This window comes from Cydia strobilella, chromosome Z (genome assembly GCF_947568885.1).
Source record: "Cydia strobilella chromosome Z, ilCydStro3.1, whole genome shotgun sequence".
In the NCBI taxonomy this organism is placed as follows: Eukaryota; Metazoa; Arthropoda; class Insecta; order Lepidoptera; family Tortricidae; genus Cydia; species Cydia strobilella.
In genome coordinates, this window is record NC_086068.1 from 52,760,603 (window position 1) to 52,788,447 (window position 27,845).

A 27,845-nucleotide genomic window follows, 5' to 3' on the forward strand; every position below is an offset into this window, starting at 1 on the left:
CACTCAGCGCTTGGGCCCTTTCGCTGTTGGCCTGCCAGGAACAATTTGACTTTACTTCGAACATTATTTATATGCTGCTTAGGAAGTTTTACGAACGTTTCTGTACGAAGATCCGGAAGAAGTTATGAGTGTTGTTTAAAGTTTTGAACATCTTTAATGTTACATATCCAGATAAGTTCTGAACCTACCATACCTTAAGATCACGATATTAAACATTTGAAATTCTAAGTTATTATGGATTTTTGGTAGTATATGGAACCATCTTAGACCACGCAAGAGACACCCATGTAATGGACCGACGAGATTATATCTGCCATTGAAATTTTTTTTTTAAAGGGTACCTACTACCTACTACGGGTGCACCGGTTTGACCTCTGCATAACATGAGCGACCATCTGTGCCCGATACTACCGGTTTATGACGACACTGCAAATATTACCTACCTACAAAGACAGAGAACAGTGTATTAATGAAGCACATGTCAATCATGTCATCGTGTCCGAATCAGAACTCAAACAGAGTTTTAATAGCTAGGTACGTTGTTGGAACTACCTGCTTATGTCTCCTAACGTTCCAAAAACCAAGCACAGTAGGAGCACCTTGACCTCTCCGCAACCGTCCTCAAAACCTTGTATTTACTTAGAACTGCTCACTCATGCAATCAATTAATATTTTAAAATAAGATCCGCATCACGAAATGACGATTCAGCCGTGGTCCGTCTAAATTGCAGGCTACCTACGAAATCTGGCCTCTGTCCGCTTATTAAAACCCGAGCAGAGCTCAAATGGCATTTCCAGTATTATGATTAGTGGTTAAATGATAAGCTCGGCGACCTGAGCGACCTTGGTTCGATTCCCGTGTCTCTGGAGGTGTAATTTGGAGAGTTCGCCATAACCGATTAGGCCGTTCTTGGTAGCTGTGAGGGGGTATTATGTCATTAGAGATGTGTGCACACACGTCCCGAGTTTTGTCTTAGGCCTTTGTGTGTGATGCTCTTGAATACAATTTAAGAAGCATGGATGGATTTACATTGGTACATACGTATCAACTCAATGCTCTATTGCAGTTTTTTGAAGTGAATATGTTATGATATATTACAAGAATTGTTTTATTTAGCCGTTGAGTTGCTATTTTGATTTAATATTATTATTATTTCAATTTCTTTTCAGCCTCAACATTATATAGGTATTTATTGTATGTATATTTAGCTGCACTTTTGTACCTACTTTATCAGATTTATGTCAAACCATTGAGTAAAAATCTGGGTATACCTACATATTTACTTTATAGTACAATCGGATTAAGTCTAACCTCGAAATCCTTCCAAAGTTATAAAATTTGGTATGTATATTAATTAAACGTCTCTTTTTCATGTCCACACTATTTAACATTTGGGGACCTCGAGGAATCGCAGCCATCTTGGAAAATGTGTACCATCCTGGAGAAATTTGCGTTTTACTCTAAATATACGTTCTCTTAATTAAATTCTACACAAAACAGTCCTAGATATCTTTGCGGAAAAAATACATCTTGTTATAGAAAATAACAAGTTGTGAAGGTCAAGAGGAATCTACCGATATGTCATTTAAAAAAATCCGTGCAGTATCCTGAGCTACAGGGTGTACTGATTTTTAGTATTTAAACCCATAACCCTATTTTCTGTTTAAGTCGCAGTCGAGTAAAATGTTGATATTGGGGTAGAACGTGTACAAACGTATAGACAAAAGTGGAATTCATATTCTCATATTAAAAGAATATCCCCTGAAAGTGTATAAGCGCTAAATCTGGATTCAGCTATTATTTTCTATAACAAGATGTATTTTTTCCGCAAAGATATCTAGGACTTTTTCATGTAGAATTTAATAAGCTTTAATGTTGCCTTACACCATATTTTCATAGAGAACGTATATTTAGAGTAAAACGCAAATTTCTCCAGGATGGTACACATTTTCCAAGATGGCTGCGATTTCTCGAGGTCCCCAAATGTAAAATAGTGTGGACATGAAAAAGAGACCTTTAATTAACATAAATACCAAATTTCATAACTTTGGAAGTATTTCGAGGTGAGACCTAATCCGGTTGTACTAAATAATTATTTTTATACTAAATAATACTGTATTTTTGGGAAATAACAACGTACGTATATCGCTGGGAATTTACCAAAGACATTCAAATGAATTTTAAGGAAATATAACAGTCTACGGTATTGCCGTAATTCGTTCATACAATCTCCTCGGCTATGAATTCGCGTGGTGTGTACCGCCCGGCGCAGTAACGTTGGGTTGGGTTGAGGCACCGCTTATCCAAATGATACAAATTTACACACCAACGCAACCGACATCCTACTAGGTTTGCAGTGGATATTTGTATCTATCACCGACTGAAGACGGTTTAAAGAGCACTCAGGTTGCATCGTTTTATTACAGAGGCCACCTTCAGTTCAGTGTCCCTCATCAATCTATTTGATCGGCTTGTTAGTGCTGAAGCATGACATAGTCACCGAATTTGCGTAGGTGTTCTACGAGGAGTGGCTTTTAAGTTGTTTCGTTTGTAAAATCTAAAGACAATTTAAAGCTCAAGTACTATTTATTCTTTTTCTAGGAACTCGCCGTGATATTTAATACACTTTTTCATTCGGTCGATCCAGTTTTGAAACCACTTATTCCACTCTGAAGTTGGGGCTCCAAATGGCCGTTTTGTATACTTCTACCGCCTCTTCTTAGGTTCGGTACCGTTAACTACGAAGACATTGCTTGATTTTAGGGAAAGCAAAGAAATCATTAGGGCTCAAGTCAGGGCTGTACGGCGGGTGGTCGAGCATTGCGACGTTTTGCTCTTGTAAAAACGCAATTGTTTGCCGGGAGGTGTGTGAGCTTGCATTGTATTGGCGCAGTACCCTACAATGTTTTAGGTTGATTTTTCGGAATTCACTTATAGCTTCTAGTAAGCAAAGTGTGACATACTAATCAGGGTTAACTGTTTTGTGATATTCTAACCTGATAGTGGCAACGTGTCCACTTTTGGCAACAAACAAAGTGACCATTTTTTTAAGTACTTCTTGAGCGTACGACTTATTTGGTTTCGGCTCGTTTTAGAACACTCAGACGGCGGATTGCTGTTTGGAATCTGGATCTGAAGCATGAATCCGATATTCATCACCACTGACAATGTATCAAACGAGTTTTGAATCTCCTCGATCGAGTTGTTGTAGAGTTTTGCGGCACCATTTAATGCAAGCCGTTTTTGGGTCGTCAATAAGCAAATGTGGTATCCGGCGAGTTTTTTTTTTACACCCAGTTCTTCATGCAACATTTTTTAAATGGTTGTCCCTGTAATGCCTACAAAAGCTTCTATCTCACAGTATATCACATGGCGATCTTCGACGATCAGCTGCCCGTACAGCCTCAATGTTTTCCTGGTTTTTCGCGGTTTTCGGACGACCTTCACCCACTAGACTTATATCAAAACAATAAATCATTCAAAACTCTGACCTTCACCCAGTCTGTCACTGTGAAACTAGAGCAATTGCGTTAAAATTCCAAATACCAACGTTACACAGTCAGAAGGCATGATGCTTTGTCAATGAAAACAGTAGTCAACTCTTTAAAGCACTGAAGTCGCGTTAAACTTAAACCTCATTTAATGTTATAGAAAATTATCGCATGAAAATTTTCCTATGATATTTTCATTTTCACAACTGACTTGTCAACTTTGACTCGACGACGGCAGAGGTACGGCAAAACGGTTCTGCTGTCAATCATAATTCGTTTTTGAATTCTTAATTCTAATAGTTTGATATGATGGTAGCTTTTAGTGTTCCGTGCAAAACTTTGTTTTGACAAACGGAACACTTATGGGATCACTTCGGTCTTGCAAATCAGTTATATAAATGCGTTTTTCTCAGAGACCGTTTGACATAGATACCTAAAATTTGAAACAGTTATTTTTAATAATTGTGATTTCAGAGATTTTCAAACGACAAGACTTAAAAGGCGGTCGTACTACATTTCAGCTTAATTGCAAACCAGAAAATGAGCTATATTTACTTTGAATAGAGACAATGCCAGGACAGGTAAACCTGGATAACTGAGACTTCGAGGGACCTGAAAATTTGTCTTACTTAAAGAGGTATTCCACTTGCCCAGGGTCTCAGTTAGCCAGGTATAAATAAATTTCTGTCTCATTTACAGAGGGTTCCATTATTTTATAGAGTTGAGAATAGAAGTTATTTCAGTTATAGAGGTGGTTAGTAAGTTATTTTATAAACATTATGTATTAGTTGTAATCTTTAAAATTAAGGTAAAATAATCCTTGTCCTTCAGAGCATTGAGTAAACTTTTAAAGTCTATTTAAATTATATTCTACAAAGGATTTTGTCACATTAAATTTGATACAGGCTTCATTGCGTCTTACCATTTTAATAAATGGAAATGGAAATTTTTGGTTTTTCTTGTTACTTTTCCAGATTTTAGCTTTCGTTTCTTTAGTTTTAACTACTTAAACTAAGTAAATAAAACTTGAAGACATTTAGCCACAATTAACCAAATGCGGAATTAGTGGGTAAAATAAGAATTAGTAAAGTAACGAGAATTGATCTGGAATAATGCCCTAGTTAAAGAGGTCATAGATTGACGGTATCTCAAATAGAGGTCAATTCCTATAACATTAAAAAAAAAAAAACAATTGAGCAAAAGTATTCTTGCAAATACAATCTCAGTAAAAGAGGTAAATACACTCTTTGTCTCAATTATAAAGGTAAATGTGAGTATAAAATCCAAAATACTAATCTCAGTTATAGAGGTTTGTTTTGTCTCACTAACAGAGGTAACTCAGTGCTAAAGTGTCGGACCACACCATCAAGCTATAGATTTCTCACTTATCCAGGTTCCACCTAAAGTATTTAGTAACAAAACGATAGTGATACGGTTGCTGACCTAATACCTAGCAATTAGGTGCTGGCACATTCGAGTAAGAAATATAAACCTCAGTTTGACCGCAGGATCTTACTGCGTGCAGTTTATTATACAAACCTAAATAGTGTATTACTGTTTATACGATGTCATACAAAACATAGCTCTGAATCGACAACATTTTTTTTTTTTCTAGTTATCTATTTTATGTTATGTATCGAAAGAAAATACGTGTTTTTTATTTATTAATTTAACCCTTAAATGCATAATGATGTATATATGCATCGTATATTTGATGGTCCGTGGCTCAATATGCAGCTATCCAAAATCACATTTATTACTTTTATACAGCATGACACATCTATTTCAATTTATTAAAAAGTTATACAAAAAATCATGCATTTAAGGGTTAAAAATATCAAATCCAAAAGTAGCTAATTTTAAAGGGTCGTAAGTGTAGTATGACGTCATTACTACGGATGAAAAGCTAAAATAATATGGTACTGAAAGAAAGAGCTCGCGAGGAAACGTAAAACACAGAAACGCGACAGCTGACGAATGACATTTGAATTTTATGACTGTCTATGACAATCGGACACAATTCATAAATATTTTATCTTATACACACATAGTAATGACGTCACACTTCCAATTTACATTATTCCGCGATTTATTAAGAAATTAACTAGGAGGATATAACCAAACGGAGACGTCACGTCTGTTATTTTCTGTACAAAAGTCTGCCAATTTTTGCGGGGGAGCGGAACGTCAAATGTATACGTAACGTCAAAATAGCCAAGTCAGATTAACATCAGTCCATACATTGTGTATGACCATTGGCCGATTATTTTCGACTCCGTTTGGTTATATTCTCCTAGGAAATTAATGAGATTAAAAAATAACTTACTTGAGTATTACCTACATACGGGAATCATATTTACCGAAATGGTTTTCAATTTAGCCCACCAGAAATTTTGAAATGTTGTTTGTGCAAAACGTAAACAAAGACATGTTCTTCTTCAGGGATTTTAGTAAAATAACGATTCAAGCAGAATGAAGTAGAAAAATATTTCTGAATTTTCTTATTTATTATTTTCAAATGTAAATGTCGGTGGGTCGGTGCGTATCTATTGCTCTCATACATTTGGTTGAGCGACTTTGGCGTCAAGGCCAGCAGTGGGTGTACACAGACCAATATGATTCCAAACTAGTAAAGTGGTATTACACGTATTAGTTAACCTAGTAACCTAGTCACATTTTTATTTAAAACTTGACCTCCCTGTCTATCTTCAAAAATCCCCGATGGACAAACTTGCCTGTATTTACTTCCATCCATAGGTACGTTACGTTACATAATAGGATACTCGACTCCCTAAAATTAGACAAGCCCTACAGCTACAGCTGCCCATGAACGCAGTAAATAATAACTCAATAATCATACTTACATAATACATATAATATGAAGGTGCCATGATTGAATACAATTTATAAAATATATTCGTACTATAGTCTTATTTTATTCGCTGTTAGCGAAGTACTGCGCGGAGTCAATTAGTTAAAAGTAAATACAAGATATACTCGGTGAGCGCAGTGAAATTAAGTAACATTGTTACTTGGCAGTTTTTTGCGCGCGTTTAAAATGAGTCAGAACAATAAAGTAAGCGGAGCCGCGGGCGCAGGCGGTCTTCCAGCATATAATCTTCGATGGTGCCACACTTAGAATTCAGAGCATAGATATTGTACGAAATGGAACTAATCTTTACAGTGTATGTGGGGATAATATAATTAAGATATTAGGTATATTATAAAGATTATTAATGTGATTTTTTTCAATTTCAAGTTAATTTTTATTTCTCATAAATTATGGAGTTCTATCATGAATGTTTGACTTTAAAAAATGACACAACACTTACCTTATTAAAAAAAGTTAAAACAACAACAACTACTATATTTAATTAATTACATAGGTAATACTTTAGTAAAATATGATTGTATGTAGGGAGTAATCTGATTTATTTCCGCTACTCTTGAGCTAAAGTTACTTTAGTTTTGTAATTGGTAGGAATTGATGTGATAATTTTCTAACAAAATTCATAAAATCGTGTTAGCCGTTTAAATAAACAAATATATTTACCCAAAAACATTGCTACTTGTACGAGTATCACTACTTCTTTTAAGTACCTACTAAAATATGTCCGTATTTTAACACACGGCAACATACATAATAGTAAGCTATGGTGAAAAACGACTAGTAGATATTAGAATGCGCATAGAATATTAACGGCAATAAAGTATTTTTCTGTTACATATAAGTTAGATGCGTTATTTTACTGTCGACTGGCAACATCGGCTATCACGTATGTCATTACAGTTCGTCATTAGGCACGTAATCGTTGCAAATCGCCGTCGCCAGCTAAACGCCGATAAACGTGGCCATTACAAATTTACGAGCCACAGACAGTCACTGGCGCACTATGTGTTTATATTTTTAACGATTTCGTCGGATTGCCGGTGAAGGGCTTGTAATTAAGCACATTTGTAGCGGACTAAAGGGATTTGCAGGGTTGTCTATAGCCAGTGTACAATTAAATTCTCAACGATTTTGTCAGATCGCGCCGCCGCTGCGGTCCATTAAGACATATTGCAAATTTACAATAATAGTGGCTCACGTTTAGAATAATTGTAATTGCTTCATTTCCTTTAAGAGACAGAAAGTTGTGTCTATTTATCCAACATGTATTTTATTATATTCTTGATTCGAATACGCGGAGATACATAAATATTAAATAGTCAGCGCCGCATTTGAATTTCATACTAGGCTTTCTCTCTTTAAATACTTACGAGGTAACACTTAACACTTTTATCTTATGATTTATTTGTTTAACACTGAAATTGGTATTCCATGTTTATACCTAGGTACACTGGTAATTTTAATATTTCAATCTGCATTTTGTATTCATGGTAAGTACATTTACCTCTTTCTACCTATTTAATGCGTAATTCATATTAAATGTGTCTCAAAACCTGTAAACTAATTGTTTATTTATAAGTCATTGCATTTCACGAGAACGCTGACCCTAACCTTTATCGTTATGGTGTTAATGACTAATTTCGTTAAATGTATTCGCCTTTGTGATATGCAAGAAGTATAATAGTGTTAAAAGTGGCGGCGGAAGAGTCGTAATGAGTGGCCGGTGGCGGCGGCGGCGACGGCGCCGCTCCGCCCGTGACTTGCAGGCGCTCATCTGCCTCCGTTCACACGTCCACACTAATAATAATATAAGAGCCAACATGAAAAACTGAACGGCTACTCTAGGGTTAAGGAAGGAACTCGAACGCTCGAGCTATTATGAGTTGATGACTAATTATAAGCACCACTCGAACAAGCGTTTGTCTTATTATCATTTATTAGATAATTAAACATATAATCAAGATTTTGCACAAGCATTTCCTTAACAACGTTCAAATTATGAGAAACCTGACAAAAGAGAAATTTGACTAATTATCATCAGACCGTGAAAAGACCATAACGTGGTGAATAATTCAAAAAAATTCTACTTAGATACAGATATTTTGATACGAGTATTACAGAATATCAAATTAACTACATTGTAACATATTAATAGGTGGTCCGTACTTTTTAATCCCCGACGCAAAAAGAGGGATGTTATATGTTTGATGCCAATGTCCGTCTATCTGTGTGTCTGTCTTTCTGTGGCATCATAACTATCGAACGGATGGGCCGTTTTTCATGCGGTTTTTTCACTTGATAGCGAGTTTTCTTGCGGAGGTTATTATATAGCTATGTTTCATCGATCGATCCAGCAGTTTGAAGAGTATCAGCTCATATCCAAAAAGATTTAAGGCATTTTTGCCATAAAATGGATTTTGTTGGCATATTGTAGTGTAGTCTGACAATTTATTTTGTTTTGTTATTAGCGTATATTGTTAGCGTTTTATTTATATTTGGAGATTACAAATTCACGTAGGTCAGTAATTCAAAACACTAGTTTGAGAATGAAACTGATGGCATGTAAAATAGGCTAGATGATAAATTTATTTAACTGTCTTAATGTATCCTGTTTTTTGATAAAATACAATATTGCGGCTAAGTAAATATTATTGTTATAGAAATATAAGGAACTACGTATTTATATCTCTCAACCAAAAGAGATTTGATGTAAATGTTATAGGGATGCGCCCTTTCTTTCGATTCGACGACAGACATGTACATACCTACCTTATATGTAATTATAATCATTGTAAATAAGTGTAAGCAAATTTTCGTTTTTTTGTTTATTTCCACTATGCACCAATAATTTGCTCGTGTTCTTTCCATTTAACTACACTCTGTAATCAAATGCAACATGTAGGTACTTATCCATGAGGATACGTACGTTGTAAAAACGTTAAAAAATTGACCGCACACAAAAGCCATTAAATTCTTCAATTAAGCCCGATTTCACACCCTTTCACGAACCGAAAAATCGAAGACCAAACATTAGCTTTACCGAAATTATAGAAACTAACAAAAAGTGTGGCAAAAAGTGCTGGGACTACGCTGTGACGGACCGCCGTGCGCGACGCCACCGGCGGGAGGGGCCCGTCTATTGTCTGTTAAATCTTCCACTTTAAATCAATTTCACTCACACAAATTAGTTCTGAAAACGGATGACGAAGTGATATTCTTTAAAACTCGTCCATGGGCTCAAGTGCTGTGTAGCTTATGAACCTGACCGCAATATCCTAATACTCACATCTCTACACTCATGAATGAAATAAATTTTGTTTAAATACATGTTTTTAAGTACTAGTCGAGAATATTAAATTTCTAATGATAAAACTATTGATATGCCTGGTAAGTGAATACAAAACGATAGAGCGTATTCAATACCATTTTGTACAATAACCTACACAATTTAAACCTTATACATATTACATAGAATCGTTGTGCTAATTTTACTGATAGATTTCCGAAAATTCAAATTAGTTCATAAAACATTATCTACATAAACGTCAAGTAGTAGCAAGACTCACAGAACCGATTAATAAACAATATATCTTCCATCTAACATCATCCGATAGAGATTGGTATAAAGCAATAGAAAATTAGTGTAGTTTATTTTGTAGCTACCGAAGCTTTTGTCCGGAAGGTGGTGTCGGCACTGTCGGCGCGCGGCGCCCTAATGATAAACGTTTGTTTTTGAAACGGCCGCCATCGCCAGGTACCATCGCCGGCGAAACGCCTGCTCCTATTTTTTTTTCGAAGCATAATTAAGAATGTAAATATAGACCGTCCTAAATAGGTATCGTTAAGTGTTTCATAGTTTTTAATTAGTTTTATAATAACATGAGGGTACCTACGTACATTTGTAAAATTTGGTATACAAAAGCTAATGGATTTTTACTACGAAAAATAAAGTACGGAGACCGTTTATTAACCGAAAATATATATTTTTCAACGAAACCAAACTAAAATTTTGACATATAGTTTTTCTTTAAAGTATTATCACTGGAAAATTCGCAAAGCAGGGTTCGGTTATTTATGTTACATTGACACAGTAAATAGTTCGCCAGTAGCGATAGTCCGTCCTTTGTGCTGAGTCAGCGCCGCTTTGTGGTGCCGACTCTCCCACGAGTCGGGAGCCTCCGCCGCCGCCCGGCGGACTCGCCAGCGCTGGAGAAGCTAATACACGGCTCAAATCATTGATTGCCACTGTCGGGAAACACAACTTGAATTTTAATGCCTATGTTACTTGGGTTGCTCACGAAATTGCCAAAAATGGCTGCGCACACACATGTGGCCCGACCGTGGCATCCAAAAGTGAGCACTAGAAAAATTGTGTACACGAAATGTTTTGATGTTATCCTGCCATACCAATGCGATATACTTATATAATATAACATGCTACATTCACTCTTACACATATTTTTAGACGTACTACATGCCATGAGATTATACAAGTGGTAAACACGTTTTGTTTTGATTTGAAATACTCATTATATTTTGTTAATAAATCTGTAATATTACGTGCACGTAGTAACAGAATTTTAACTTATTAATATATTTCAATGCGATTCTTTTCTAAACATGCAAAAAATTCAAATTGAGAACCATGCAAGTACATCGACAGATAGCTATTTTCACGCAAGTGTAAAATTAATTCTATTTTCTAGTAAATTAACAGTATTTTTGAGATCTATCGCGGTAGAGCATTTTATAGTGGGTATTGTATAATTTACTGGTAGTTCTGTCGTGATAGGTAATCGAATGATTAAAATATTTATTTTAGTCGAGAAATCATTCCTATGGAACATGCATATTGAAATCTACCACGTAACAATACATTTTAATTCCGTTCGACACTAAGAGTTAGCTAAGCAACCGGGGTAAGCAGCTTTTCCACGATTGTCATGTAAAGCGCTTACCTACTTTTCATGACGATATAGGTTGTCATTCAATAAGTATTAGTTCATAATCACTCCACATTGCCGAGTAAGTAGCTGTGTATTATCCTCACGGTACGGTCTTATTAATGAGCGATAGGTATAACACAGCGGAATACAAATAGTAAGTAATTCTAATTATATGCCAGGTACACGGAACAGAACTGATATGGGACTTTGTGAGTCCGGAGTATAAGAATTGAAGTGACGTTAGAAGCCTAGTAATAGGGTAGCAGGTAATTTAGGTGTGGCAGAACTCACCGTCTGTTTTGGTACCACGTTTTGACTTGCGTGTCGGTCAGCCCCAGCTTGGCGGCCAGCTCCATGCGGTCCTGCACGCTGAGGTACTTCTGTCGCTCGAACGACTTCTCGAGGGTCTGGAGCTGGTGGTCGGTGAATGCCGTGCGCGCCTTGCGCTGCTTCTTGGCCAGGCTCGACGAGTCCCCGCCGCAACTCTTGCTCGAAATGTCGTCCGAGTCATCCTTCACGCCTGCAACCAATGAGACTTACTTTAAAAAAATTAATGTGTCGCTATAATTTATTTTATTGCATGAGTTTTAAGTTTATGGTAATAATATCAATATGCCTAATGAAAGTTATTAGCTATTGAAAAATTTGTTTTGTTTCCTGAAATGAAATTAGGAAGGAATTTATTTATCCATATCGTGCCTATTAGTTTTTTTTCCATTCGTCCTTTTTAGGTCTCGTTTAAATGAAGGGTACACGGAAAGAACATGTCTCGTCACTTTTTTAGGAAAATGAGATTTTCATCTCAAAATGTAGAGCTCCTAATAAACTATTAGTTATGTCTTTTGCTAGCACTGTATAATATATGTAACACAACTTTTTTTTTAGTTAAAAAAGACCTGGTCACGGAATTACCATACATTTTGGCATGGTTCGAAATTTTAAAACCGCGATTACTCAAAATGTTACTAAAGTGACTAGACATGTTCTTTCCGTGTACCCTTCAAATATAGGTGGTAATATTTTAGAAAAGATCATCATCTGTATATGTTCTGTCTTTAAAGTATGCGTTTCGTGAATATCAAACATGATTTATTTGGTCGATATTAAGTGTAAGAAACTGGTCGCGAAGCCGTGGTGCTTGCGGGGCTTCCTGCGGTTACCGACTCACTTCCCTCTGCGATGCTCCGTGCTCGTACGCTGGAAGCGGCTAACAAAGAAGCCTACACTTTCCACTAATTCTTACACTTTCGGCAAACTACATATGGTTTTTGTTATAGTTAATGACTTTTTGACTTACTTCTTTTTTATCTATTAAATTGTTTAATCTATAAAATAGCTTGAAATATTGTCAATTTGTGGTTTTTCGATTGTCAATATTTAGATATTTGGCTATACCAAAAAGGCTTTTTTTTATTTTTGAATCCCTAATTCGTATCGTACTGATTGATTAAATTCTTAAAAAGCCGCTGTAAAAGTCGAGTTTTCCTAAAGTTTATTCGGTTTTAATTTAAAAGTAAGTACATACAGGACTATTCAATATTGAATATCTGTGTCCAAGATTGTTGGTTTTACGAAGGATTAAGAGTAATGTGTAAGGAATTAGCTCAGCCGAGTGTGGCGGCGGTTGTGGTTTGCCACCCATGTACAATAAGTACGTACCCTAACACCTAGGGACAACTTTACCGTCAGTTTGAGTTGTTTTATGATTAAAGCTGCAAGAATTAGTCCGGGGGAAATATTAAAGAATTTATCGTTAATTCAAAATTGTAACGGCAGCTGTCATCTCATACCGATATCAAACATCAAGGGATTATAACGGTCGCAACGTGCAGAAAATGTTACTACCAGTTCATAATTTGTCCTAACGACTATCTGAATTATTACATACCTACTTAATGTTCAGAATCAAATATAACGAAGTAAATAAATGGAAAACTGTTGTAGGTGTGTATAAATAAACCAAGTTTTGCAGGCTACTAAAAAAATACTAGTACCTGCCACACTTATGTATACCAGCTTAAGCAGGTTACAAATTACCAAATGTAATTCCAAAAGTAAAATTATCTGATTCACTACTAATTACTCTTACATTAATAACAATGCCAACAATATATCGACCGTAAATTAAATATTTACAAATCTTATTTACTCGGGGTCGACTTGGATTAGAAGTTTTCATTTGATTTTAATAGGTAAACAATCGAGAGTTCTCTTTAATCCGAAACGTTATGAATATACCGATTCTCAGATTGTCGGTCGTTGAGCCGCCGTATCGATTACTACTTAGCGTGGAGATGCTTTAGCAAAAGCGCGGGTCCAAAAACACGTGAAATATAGGTACTACGTTTGTTTTCGGTACTGAAAACGTTGAGCGGCTAAAAACGGAATGTTTCAAATCGGAATATCTGGAATTGATCGGGAATCTAAATGTATACTAAGTAACTAATAGTATCATTATTTGGAAATATTTTTACCAGAGCAACTAATTGATTACTTAGGTACATAAACTTGTTTCGTCCAATTGTTTAAAGTAAATATGTTATACTTAAGGACAGGTGAATGCGTTTACATGTGTATGGCCGTGACTCAATTACTTGTAATTAAAATAATAGGTAGGTACGTAGCGGCTGGCGGCCGTCTGTGCGACTGTCTACGCAAAGGACAAGCCTCCTAGCCGATTTGCATAATGTAATCTGTTGATTGAATATCCACTCTAGTGCAAATAAAGCCTTTGTTCAGATTTCTCCATACACGTTTAGATTTCGGAATTGTTCTTTAAATATTTTCATTACCCATCAACCCATCGTTTGTTTGACGTTGACGAAAAGATCTCCCTGTAAATCTATATATATACCTTCTACGAGTATAACAGGTAGGTACTTTGACGATTTTTTATCATGAATCTTTCATAGAAATATAAATGCGCTACATTCGTTCCAGGCTACGAAGTGCTGGAATGACTTGCCTCCTCCAGAAACTGCGGTTCAAAATTGAATTTCTAATGGAAATTGCGTCTAATACTTTTAGATACTCAAATCAAATCTGAGGGTCTACCGCGCAAAATCAAAAATCAAAATTTCTTTATCTGCCTAGTACCGCTTATATAGTAATAGAACGGCAAATAACGAAATTTTGAGGCAGACAAACATAAAATAAAAAAAACCGGTTTAGTGCGAGTCGGACTCGCATTCCAAGGGTTCCGTGCATTACACAATTTTTAACAATGTACCTATTTTTTATGTGAAACGTAACATGTCATTAAAAATCCGTAGGGGTCGGATCAAAAACTAAGTAATTAAGTCCGACTCACGCTTGACTGCACATTTCTAATAAGTTTTCCTGTGATATATAGGTAAAGAGCAATTTTGTATAATTTTTTCAAAATTTGAGACCCAGTAGATTCGGAGATAAAGTATCGGGGGGGTATTTTTTTGGCTATTTTCTTAAAAACTATTTATTTTAAAATAACAAAAAGAAATATTTGGGATTCTTATAACGAGTTCTTTCATTTGTTATGTAACACGATATAGTTTTACAACAATAATTTTTTTTTTTTTATTTACCCCCCCAAAAGTGGTCCCCATGTTTAAAATTCATTTATTTACGTTACATGTCCGTCTTTGGGTCACAAACTTACGTATGTGAACCAAATTTCAACTTAATTGGTCCAGTAGTTTCGGAGAAAATGGGTTGTGACAGACGGACAGACAGACAGACGCACGAGTGATCCTATAAGGGTTCCGTTTTTTCCTTTTGAGGTACGGAACCATAAAAAACGAATTGAGAACCTAGTCTTTTTGGAATTTTGAAGTGAGTTAAAACTGAAATGCACGCACGTAACTGAATAATATAATAAGCCGACTTATATCGACCGGGATATGGACAGTGATTACCTTTTGTACTGTTTTCGAGCTCCCGATATTTCGACGCAGTTACATGCATCTTCTTTGTTTTTGTTGTTCATCTTGTTGTTGTTGTTGTTGTTTGTTATGTATCCCGGTATACCGACCAGTCTAATATAATATAACTAACCGTGAATCATTCAAAACTGTTATAATTAAGCGAACTCATTGAGTACTGTACTGTAAGTCAAAAGATAAAGGGATGGCGGGGGTGAATAGGGACAAAACGTGTAATGAGATTTACCTAACTATTTCTTATAAACTACCCGCATTAATCTACTATTATTTTAAATCTCTTGACACGATTTGTGTAGATAGTTTTTAAGGAATTATAAGGTAAATCACATTCTACGTTGCGTCCCTATTCACCCCTGCTGTCCCTATTCACCCCGCTTGACGGTATCTAATAAAAGTTTGCTCAATGTCCTAAAACCGATTTTGTGACAGTTAACACATAGTTTCCAAGTCCCATTTTTTGTGCAAGTAGTAACATATTTTGTTAGGTTAGGCAAACATTTCTTTCGGGTATATTTTTTGCTGGTAGAATTTTTATAAGCAGTATTACAGTCTGACAAAAAAACGGGACGACACTACAGTGTTGCCACTTTTTAATTTCTACTCTTTTTTGCCAGACTGTATTTATTTATTAACTTTTATTAACTATTTTTCTGAGGTTTACCCGGGGTTACTTAGTATTACCCAAGCTTTTTGGGTAAAGTCCGAATATGACTTAAAAAATTATATGTGTTCCGAGAACTGAACATTTCCTTCTTACCCTGAGTGGACGGGCTCCTATTTCTGGGCGATTTGCCCGTCGGGCATCTGAAGCTACCTAACGAACCTAACCTAACTTTACTTAATTTTCTAGCATTACCCGTAACATGGGTATACTTAATTTAGGTAAACTTAAGTTTACCTGGGTATACCTAGTATTCCCAAGCCTTTTGGGTAAATCACGAAAATTAAATTGACTTCTACACCATTACCCATCCAGTGTTGGGTAGACCTAGGTGTGTATGGGTAAACCCCGAATTTTCGACTTTTACCCAAAAGGCTTGGGTAATACTGGTTATACCCGGGTAAACTTAAGTTTAATCAACCTTCTCACATTACCCGTAACATATATAATAATAGAGTCATGCTTTGCATGTACAGCCGAAATCACAAATATCTTTAGAAACCAACGTTCCAAAAATATATTTACTTCTCTCTACGAGTCTAACACTGACGAAAAGGTCGTGTAAATATATGTACTCCTCTCTAGGAGTCTAACACTGACAATAAGGTGCTGTAAATATATTTCCTTCTCTCTTTGATTCTAACACTGAAAATAAGGTGGTGTAAATATATTTACTTCTCTCTACGAGTCTAACACTGACAATAAGGTGGTGTAAATATATTTCCTTCTCTCTTTGAGTCTAACACTGACAATAAGGTGGTGTAAATATATTTCCTTCTCTCTTTGAGTCTAACACTGACAATAAGGTGGTGTAAATATATTTCCTTCTCTCTTTGAGTCTAACACTGACAATAAGGTGGTGTAAATATATTTCCTTCTCTCTTTGAGTCTAACACTGATAATAAGGTGGTGTAAATATATTTACTTCTCTCTACGGGTCTAACATTGTCAATAAGGTGGTGTAAATATATTTTAGGAACGTTGGCTTGTAAAAATGTTTGTGAACTCGACCGTACCTACACCTTCCTATTATACAAATCTACGTATGAAATAGCTAAACGCACAGATAGCTAAGGACATTCTTAGTTGATCGCGCGGTGGTAATTAGTTGTGGGCGTGGGTTGATCTAATTACATTTTAATTGTAGCGGGGCCGAGGTTGATTCCTGTTAGAAAGAGAAAGGAATTTACTATATTTAAGACGAGGTGCTCAAGAAGGCCGTACTGTCTGGAGTAAATACTTTATTTATATTTATTATATGCACGCGTATAAGGTAGGGTAAACTGGGGACAATTGAAACACGCTATGATTGAAACAAGTCAAATTTCTCGAAAACTTCAATAACTACGCATATGACGCAATACTCATAGTGTAGGAAATAAAGGTAGTGGACCCCGCAGTAATTCCTCTGCCAGAAAAAACTTTACAGTATGATAAAGTATCAATAAATAAAGAGTATTGTATAAATTTCCAAAGAATAATAATAATAGGATTTAAGAAAATACCTAAAGTCTTAAATCGTTAATATCTTTTTACCGAAAAATGCTCTGTTCAAACTTTCTTCACCGGACATATTCATGTAACGTATTGCAACAATATATGAAATATCCAAAAATATATCCTAGCAGAAATACCAATATTAATAAAATATAATTTTTTGGCGTGCCTTGGACCTGAAAATTGCTCAGTCTAATTTTTTTACTGGAATGCCATTTTATTGCCGTTTTATACCTACAAAATGAAAATCTAAAAAAATTACCATGTAACTATACTATTTTCAGAAATTGGCTTTTTACTCCCCGTGGAAAATTTCTCTATCCATTTTATTTATTGAATTAAGTTCACAGTTATCTTACCATTCAATTATTAAAAAATCCAAAAAAATAACGAGCGTATTAAAAACTAAACATATCGGGACTATCGGGAGATTCGGTAGCAGTGTAGTAGGGAGCGGAGTGTATAAGCGGGGTGCGGGAGCGGTACCGGCCGCCGGCGCCGCCGCCCGCGCGCGCGCCGCGCCTAGCCCGGCGGTGGCTTACTGTTTTCGTTTGTTATATTGTCTGCGGTCATACGGGAGCAAAGTTCGTTATTAGGCCACCAAACGAAGGAAAATCGGGGGAAATAATTCGTGTGTAGGCGAATTCTGGCATAGTTGTAGATAAAGGTGCCTGAAACAATATAATAAAAGTACTGATGGATAGGGGTTAAGCTAACGGGTGGGGGAAGGGGGAGGGGGTGTAAAGGTCCCTTTTTTTAGTTTTTCGTAAATAACTCGTAAACGGTGGCCCATAGCAAAAAATGTCCTTTTACATAAATGATGTACATAAAATTGCCTAAAAGAAAGATTTCGTACACTTTTTCGCTAGGATCAATATTTAAAAAGATATTAAACGAGAGTATTAATTAAAATCAATTCTATGGTAAGTTTTTTTATATTTTCGTAAATAACTCGTAAACGGTGGCCCACAGCAAAAAATGACCTGTTACATAAATAATCTACATAAAATTTCCTACAAGAAATATTTCACACTTTTTCGCTAGGATCAATATTTAAAAAGATACTAAATGAGAAAGTTAATTAAAATCAATTCTATGGTGTTTTTATTTTTATTTTCGTAAATAACTCGTAAACGGTGGCCAATAGCAAAAACTGTTGTTGAACGTAAATAATCTACATAAAATTTACTACAAAAAAAATAACGGATCCTTTTTGCTAGGATTAATATTTAAAAAGATATTAAAGAGGGAATGTTAATTATAATCAATTCGGTTCCTTTTTTTCAGTTTTTCGTAAATAATTTGTAAAGTATAGCAAAAAGAAATCTGATACATAAATAATTTGCAGACAACTTCCTACAAGAAACATGTGGTACACTTTTCGCTAGTATCAATATTTTAAAAAGATATTAAAGCGGGAAAGTTAATTATTATCAATTTTAGTATTTTTTTTTATATTTTCGTAAATAACTCGTAAACGGTGGCCAATAGCAAAAAATGTTGTTGAACGTAAATAATCTACACAAAATTTACTACAAAAAAGACTATACAGCCTTTTTGCTAGGATTAATATTTAAAAAGATATTAAAGAGGAAATGTTAATTTTAATCAATTCTAAGTTTCCTTTATTTCAGTTTTTCGTAAATAATTGGTTTACATATAATTTCCTACAAGAAATGTGGTACACTTCGCTAGCATCAATATTTTAAAAAGATATTAAAGCGGGAAAGTTAATTATTATCAATTTTAGTCCTTTTTTAGATTCTCGTAAATAGCTCGTAAACGGTGGCCCGTAGCAGAAAAGGTTCTGGTAAATAAATAATCTACATAAAATTTTCTACAATAAACATTTCGAAAACATTTCTAAGATCAATATTGACGACCAGTCTGGCCTAGTGGGTAGTGACCCTGCCTGTGAAGCCGATGGTCCTGGGTTCGAATCCCGGTAAGGGCATTTATTTGTGTGATGAACACAGATATTTGTTCTCGAGTCTTGGGTGTTTTCTTTGTATTTATGTATTTGTATATTATATATATCGTTGTTTGAGTACCCATAACACAACGAAATTAAAGGAATAAAGTTAACTAAAATCAATTCAGAGGTCGCTTTTTTTAAGTTTCTCGTAAATATTTCGTAAACGACCACCGTTTACATTAACATTGCAAAAAAAAATTACAAAAGTAATTCACATATTTTTTTCTACAAAAAAGGTATTTTACACTTTTTAGCAACGATCAATATTTAATGAGATATTAAAGAGGGAAAGTTAATTATAATCAATTCTCAGGTCCCTTTTTTAGATTTTCGTTAATAATTTGTGAAGTATGACCAATAGCAAAAAAAACTTCTTAAACATAAATTTTTAAGCGACATCGACAATAAGGTCCCTTTTTATAGAAAATACCACAAATAATTGGCATACAATTTCCTACAAGAAACATGTGGAACACTTTTCCCTAAGATCAATAAAACTATTAAAGTGGGAAAGTTAAATTATGTGTAGAATTGATTATAATTTAAATTCCCCTTTTAATACCTCTTTAAATATTGATCCTAGCGAAAAAGTGTAATAAACCTTTTTTGTAGAAAATGTAATGTAAATTATTTATGTATAACATTTTTTTGCAATGGACCACCGTTTATGAAATATTTACGAAAAACTTAAAAAAAGGGAGCTGTGAATTGATTGTAATTAACTTTATTTATTCAATTTCGTTTTAAATATTGATTAGAGAAAAGTTTGGGATTTTTTTTTGTAGAAAATTTTATGTACATTATTTATTTACTAGAACCTTTACTGCTATGGGCCACCGTTTACGAGCTATTTACGAAAAACTAAAAAAGGACTTTAAAATTGATAATTAACTTTCCCGCTTTGATATCTTTTTAAAATATTGATCCTAGCTAAAAGTGTTTCACATGTACCTTGTAGAAAATTTTATGTTAATTATTTGTGTATAAGATTTTTTTTGCTATACTTTACAAATTATTTACTAAAAACTGAAAAAAAGGAACCTAAGAATTGATTATAATTAACATTCCCTTTAATATATTTTTAAATATTAATCCTAGCAAAAATGATGAATAATATTTTTTGTAGTAAATTTTATGTAGATTATTTACGTTCAAAAACATTTATTTGCTATTGGCCACCGTTTACGAGTTATTTACAAAAATATAAAAAAAAACGTACCATAGAATTGATTTTAATTAATATTTCTCGTTTAATATCTTTTTAAATGTTGATCCTAGCGAAAAAGTGTATGAAATCTTTCTTGTAGGCAATTTTATGTAGATTATTTATGTAACAGGTCATTTTTTGTTATGGGCCACCGTTTAAGAGTTATTTACGAAAAACTCAAAAAAGGGACCTTTACACCCCCCTCTACCCGTTAGCGTCACCCCCATCCATCAGTACTTTTAGTATGTTGTTTCAGGCACCTTTATCTACAACTATGCCAAAATACGCTTACACACGAATTATTTCCCTGAATGGCAATTATTGGGCTTCGTTTGGTGGCCTATATATGAAACTAAGTAAGTATATATTATTCGGTACAAAGAAAACGTAAATAAGTTTTTGGCAAAAATTTCATTTTTGGTACAAGCTTTTATCGCTGACTGTACTTTTCTTTCCACAGGCAACTAATACTCCATGAGACAAGTCTAAAAACCCCAAACACAATTAGGTTGCGTTGTTTTATCACAGAGTTCCTATAACCACCTCCTGTATCCATCATCAGATCAGCTCGATGGTACCGTAATATTGCATTGTCACCCGACTTACATATGTGTGCAAATTTTCAGTTTCATCGAAAACCGGAAAGTGGCTCAAATTTAAATTTGACACGTACAAACATAGCTACATAACCACATACATAGGTACATTGCAAGTTAAATGAAAGCTTGTAAAAATCACTAAATGTAGTGGTAAAGAATCACACACCAGTGACAACGACAACTCCCTTCTTAAGTGCGGGCTGCGGGTCACGCGGTCGGGTCGGGACGCTAATCTGCACTTAACTGCTAAGGGAAGAAGGTACATTATTGGGTAACCGCGGGATGGATTTATCTTCGCTTCCAAAATTTCGGTGTTCTGGATGAATATATCTTTTGGATATTTTGGATTTAAGTGTATACGTGACTACTTAGTATATATTTAAAAAGAAATCAGGCTGAGAAATTTTCTACTCACAGTTTTTAATAGTTCTAAATTACATAAATTTGGGTATGCATTTTTTTTTGGATTTTCTTACCCACTACGCCAAATTATATTCTAAGATCATATAAGAAGAAAAAAATGACAGAGCAATTTTCCGATGAAAATTAGAGTCAAAAAAAGGAATTTTAATAAAAAAAATATTGTCATGTTTGACAAAAGTTTTGGATTTTTTTCTAGTAGCACATACTGATACAAATAACTTATTTGGTAAAAAAATTATGGACGGAGGAATTACTCGGTTCAATATATAAACAGATTTGTATTTTTACGTATAAATACCTAACTTAGGTGTTTTTTTTTTTTGGATATTTATATGTTTAGTTTCGGCTCATACTATACAATAACCAAGCAAAATTTCATCGACTGAGGAATTAATGCATGGGTCTCCATACAACAACTTGCTTCATTTCCTACACTATCAGGTCACGCGGTCAACCATTTTTGAATCCTGGAGCCAATAATGCTCAAGCGCACAAGCGACGCGGCAGTGTTGAGAAACCGTTCAAAATTATTGCAGTATAAAGTGAAGTACCTGTGCTCGCATATTTTTTCGTCTATTTTGTTTACGTGTATATTTTGAGCACTTTGTTTTTTTTTTGGGTTTTGGATGGGGATCATGCAATATTTTATCTGCCATTAGACAGCGATGGAGTGTTGTTTCTAAATAATATTTAATCTTGATGTTACACTTGCGATGTGGGGACGGTAATAGGAACAACGTAAATACACTGATTTAAACTTTCACGATTTTTACTCATTATTATTCAACAAAGACGGGACTTAATCGCGTAAAATAAGTTTTAAATTTACCTCCGACGTTTCGAGGACGGCGTTGTCCCCGTGGTCGTGGTGGAGGTAAATTTAAAACTTATTTTACGCGATTAAATCCCGTCGTTGTTGAATAATAACATCGTAAATACTTGGGGATGATTGAATCGCCTCCCGTGTTTCAATCGTCCCCATATATAATCGACTAAAAGTATGGTAGTATTTGTAATGGTTGTGATTGAAACATTGTTACAATTGAAACAAGCTTTAAAGCCTAGTTCATATAGAATTAGCACATAATTAGTTGTAGATTTTTTTTCATGGCGGGTTTTTTTTTTACATTTACAGTTCAATCATCAACCTTCAACGTATTCATAGTGAGAATATTATATTGCTGGCTTTATGCATTTTAAAGTTTTCGACCATGGAAATTGAGAAAAAGAGATTGATCGTGCACAAATACCTCACAAATTCTTATCGGTCCGGGACGAAGACAGCAAAGTCGCTTAAGATGCTAAAAACTAGTGTTTGTAGGGTCATAAAACGTTGCAAGGAGACTCTATCTGCCAACAGGAAGATACAAACTAATCGGAGGTCTGGCACAAGAAATAAGATTTTGGAAAAAAGTCCTAAGGTCAGTCAAACAAAATCCAGGACTACCTGATTACGATTTATCACGAAAACTCATACTGTAAAAATGATTCGCCTCAGAGGTGGCTATTAAGAGCTATCGAGCAAATAAACGTTCAAATTGGACCGTTAAATAGAACCAACAAGCTAACACACGAGCTCGACTATTGTGCTACCGAGTTTTGACAAAATTCGAAGGTTGCTTGTTGTTGGACGACGAGACGTATGTAAAACTCTTTTTTTTTATGATGAATAGGCAGGCGTTTGCCCACGATCCCACCTGATGGTAAGTGATGATGCGGTCTACGGTGGAGCGCGCTTACCTATGAGGTACCTATTAACTCTTGCCTTGAAGAGCCCCAGATTGTACTCATGCGGAAACACAGACTCGGGCAGGGCGTTCCACTCCTTGGCAGTTCGCATAAGAAATGTGGAAGCAAAACGCTTCGTGCGTATTTTTGGAGTTCCTACCATGAAGCGATGCCGGAGTGCCGTTTGTCTTGTAGTCCGATGGTAAAAATGGAACGGAGAAATAAGGTTATGCAGTTCCTCGGCACACTCTCCTATGGCAATGTATCCTATAAAAGACCGACAGGCTGGCAACCTTGCGACGATGCTCCAGACTTTGGAGTCGAGCATTCGTCAGATTGCTGTCATTGATGATTCTCTTGGCCCTCCAGTTGGAGTCAGTTGAGGACTCGAGCGCCTCAAGCTGGTACTTTGCAGAGCCATCCCACAGGTGAGAACAGTATTCTACACACCATCGGACTCGATATTAATCAACTACTCAGTTAGAAGTTTTATATGGCCGATAGTAGAGGAAATGTACCCGAAAAATATAATTTCGTGAAACTTAACAAGTTCGCAAAAAAATTATGATATGTCAAAGAATTTGAAGTTGCGGCCTTAAGACGAAAAGTTTTATGACATCGTCAACAATGAAGTCGGACTTTTATATTAAAGAGTGCTTAGAGAAATGAGTTTTGCCATTTATTAGAAACCGATAACACAGTCCCGTGAAATTTTGGCCTGATTTAGCCAGCTGCCACTACTCAAAAAAAGTTTTGGCATGGTATACTTATAATCAGGTTGATTACATACCCCGCGAGATGAATCCTCCGAATTGTTCCCAATTTCGATCTTTCGAAAACTACTGGGCAATCATAAAAAAAATTAAACATGACTAGTCAAATTGTCCAGGATATCAATTCGTTGCGATCTACATGGGATCAACACGCCCAGAATGTCGACAAAAGTGTTGTGTAGAATATGATGGGGTCCATTACGAAAAAAGTTCGTAATTATTTACATAACAGAGTTTTTTATTTATTTATACATATTTAAAACCTAAATACATGACTATTTAAAATTCACCATTCATAACTTTGTTATATCGTTTGCTTAAAAAAATATCAATTTTCTAATGCGTACCAATTCTATATGAACTGAGAGTATGCTAGTATGAAACACAAGTATGCAACTATGCATTTCTATTAAAATTCTATATCGTTATATCATAATGTTGCATTAAAACTTGTTTGATTAAGCTATATGTACAACGTAATCGCAACAAAGAAGTTTAGAAGTCTCACAATTTTTTTCCGTTTACATTCTTTAATTAAAATTTTCAGACGGTGATAAATTGTAATTTTTTCGTAATATGTTTGCGAACTTTAGTTGACCTCGTGGTATACAGTGAGATTTAACAAAAATAGATTAGAAATAATAAAAAAATCATTCATTTTGCCGAATATATTACGAGTATGGTGTTTCAAATGTCCTCAGTCCTGTTTGTTGTGTTCCAAATGTTTCAATTAACACACCTATGGGGTCAATTGAACCACTCTCCCACATTCCCTTTGATTCCCTATCATGACATAACCATGGGCGGTAGGGCTTTCAAATAATCTTTATTTTAGAACTAAATAAATAAGATTTAGTAATATAAGCACTTACCTTTCTAACTGTAAAAATAAAATAGTTACAAGTTAAATTGTTTCAATTGTCCCCAGTCTACCCTACTTACTGATTTGCATCCTATTAATACATGTCATATTTATGAAGTGGGATATGTATGTAGGTTTATCCATGAGCGGACACATTTGAATCGAGATCATAATTATGTATCTAGAGGTGGCGACTTCTCTGTTGTTTTTTGGTAGGTACTACAACTCATATTTATTATATACAATGTGTGGCCTGTAATAGGAGCAAAAAATTAAACTGTAGGCTATACTCCTCAAACTGACCAACATTTGTTCAGCGACTTTTAAAAATAATGAAGACTTTAGACTTCGTATTTTTCATACAAAATAAATATTATCTTCATTGTACGCCTTTATCATTGTGATTGACGTTACCTGTCACACCTTAAACAACAGAATTCGCAATACATTGCGTCTTGGAAAAAACTTTAAAGTGTATTAAAAATCAAAACACAAGTTATTTTTAGAAGTCGCTGAACAAATGTTGATCGGTATTAGGAGTACAGCCTACAGTTTAATTTTTTGCTCCTATTACAGGCCACACATTGTATAACTCAATCTATTTATAAACACACGTGCATTAGGTACCTTACCTTTATACGAAACGAACACCATAAAATAAAGTAATTCAGTGTGGGTAATCTTTTAACAAAACGGACAAATAATTTCGTACCGCGGAATAACCTACTTTTAAAGGATAGGTATAGCAATGCTATTTATAAATTTTTGACATTATTTGGACGGCTTGTAGGGTAAATCGTCAATTACTGGCCACCTTATAATAGAAATGAATTATTTACCTATAAACAGAATTAATTTTAGTATACCTACTTAAATAAGGTGGCTCGTTATTGAAGGGTGGCCAGTTATTGACACCTTATACTAAAATGAATTCGGTTTATAGGTGGATATAATTCATTTTTAGGGTTCCGTACCCAAAGGGTACAAACGGGACCCTATTACTAAGACTCCGCTGTCCGTCTGTCCGTCCGTCTGTCCGTCTGTCTGTCTGTCACCAGGCTGTATCTCATGAACCGTGATAGCTAGACAGTTGAAATTTTCATAGATGATGTATTTCTGTTGCCGCTATAACAACAAATACTAAAAACAGAATAATATAAATATTTAAATGGGGCTCCTATACAACAAACGTGATTTTTTTGCTGTTTTTTCCGTAATGGTATGGAACCCTTCGTGCGCGAGTCGACTCGCACTTGGCCGTGTTTTTAGTATAAGGTGGCCAGTTATTAAACAGTGGCCAGTTGTTGACGATTTACCCTACCTAGTTCGTAACCTTTCATACTCATATCGTCGTTTGTAATCTTTCACATTACGAAACAAGAAAATAACAATTGCATCTATAAGGTTTAATTTAATTGCAATTAAACCTAACCCGGCAACTACTAGTTCAGGTAATGGTGTTGCCGTTTATACAATCACAGCTGCGAGTGAGAGCGACGATGCAAGAAATTAATTGATCTATAATGGCGAACGTGTGATCGCGGCGCGGGCGCAGGCTCCCATCGCTCACCGAAGCTTTGCCTCCAGTGAACCGCAGGGTGAAGGGTTATTAGATCCACGCAGTCGCCGGGTCATTGCGAACGGGCCCGGTGACTTCAAATATTGTTAACGATGTTCTGATATTTTGTGAAACGGAAAATTCAGCCCGGCCATCGGATCACGACCCTTGAATACAAAATTGTACAGCAACAGTACATCGCAATATTTCACCGACAAAATCACAATTTCCTTGTTTTCCATACAGAAACGGCTTCTAAGCAATAGCGACGTTACATGGTGACGTCACAATGTATTGCCATTTTGTTAGAAGCGTTTCGTCAGTAAAGTGCGGGTGCCAGACTTTGACCACCATTTGTGACTTTTGTATTGCTTTAAGACAATGATAGATAAATAGATAGATAAATGATTTATTTGTGCAGCTGCAATTACACACAATAAATGGGTCCCATACAGACATTTGATCCTCAAAACAAATCTGATCGACTGATGCCATTCATACAAAAACTTGAAATTCCCTAATCTACATGCGCCACGTCTAAAATTTAGCTGAGTCGCGTTTGCATCTAGAAGGGCCCACTGACTATCAGTCCGCCGGACGATATCGGCCTGTCAGTTAGAATAAAAATTTGACAGTTCCGAATAACTGACAGGCCCCTAAAAATGAAGCCGATTGAGCGCGCCGCGCCGCGCCGCTTCTCGTTCGCAAAGAGATCGCTCTCGTAGGACACTTCTATAGGTATCAAAACTACGTAAGAGGCCGCGATTACTAAAGAGAATAGTTAGTATAGAGGGTTACTGTCATAGTAAATTTTGCAGTCACAGTGAATTTACTGCCATCTATCGAGACACGATTAAAACTAAAAATGAAAATGTATAAAAATATCAAAAAAGGATAATATATAAGGATAGTATATGAATAAATGTTTTATTTTTATTTTTTTATGTATGATTTTGACCCATGTTCTTTCACTGATATGTGTTAAAATTGTTAAATATCAAACGGTGTCGTCGACGCCATCTAGCCGAGCATAGGCCAAAGGTGTGGCGCCAACTATTCGAGAATGACTTATTCTTGATTTCCTAGGCACGTCTATTCCTTAGACTTTATTCATCTTATACGGAGTTAAATATGTCTTTGGTATTATCATATGGATCTCGCAACGTAACACTTATGCTGGTTTGTCTAAAACGAATGCTTGCTAATGGTCGGCATTCGTTGGGAATACTTGCCTTGCCAATCCTCGAGTATCCGTTCGAGCAAAATCCGTCAGTTAACTGATGTGAAAACAGCTCGATTAGTATATTTTAGTTA

The 27,845-nt window shown here is 35.4% G+C and overlaps 1 protein-coding gene across 1 annotated transcript in view; it reads right to left on the reverse strand.

Annotated features, from left to right (window-relative positions):
- LOC134753973 (homeobox protein B-H1-like) overlaps positions 1-27,845 on the reverse strand; it is a 41,963-nt gene that overhangs the window by 4,490 nt on the left and 9,628 nt on the right. The window contains exon 2 of the mRNA XM_063690012.1: positions 11,620-11,848. Within this exon, the coding sequence (XP_063546082.1) occupies positions 11,620-11,848 (229 nt within the window). The remainder of the gene's footprint in view (positions 1-11,619; positions 11,849-27,845) is intronic.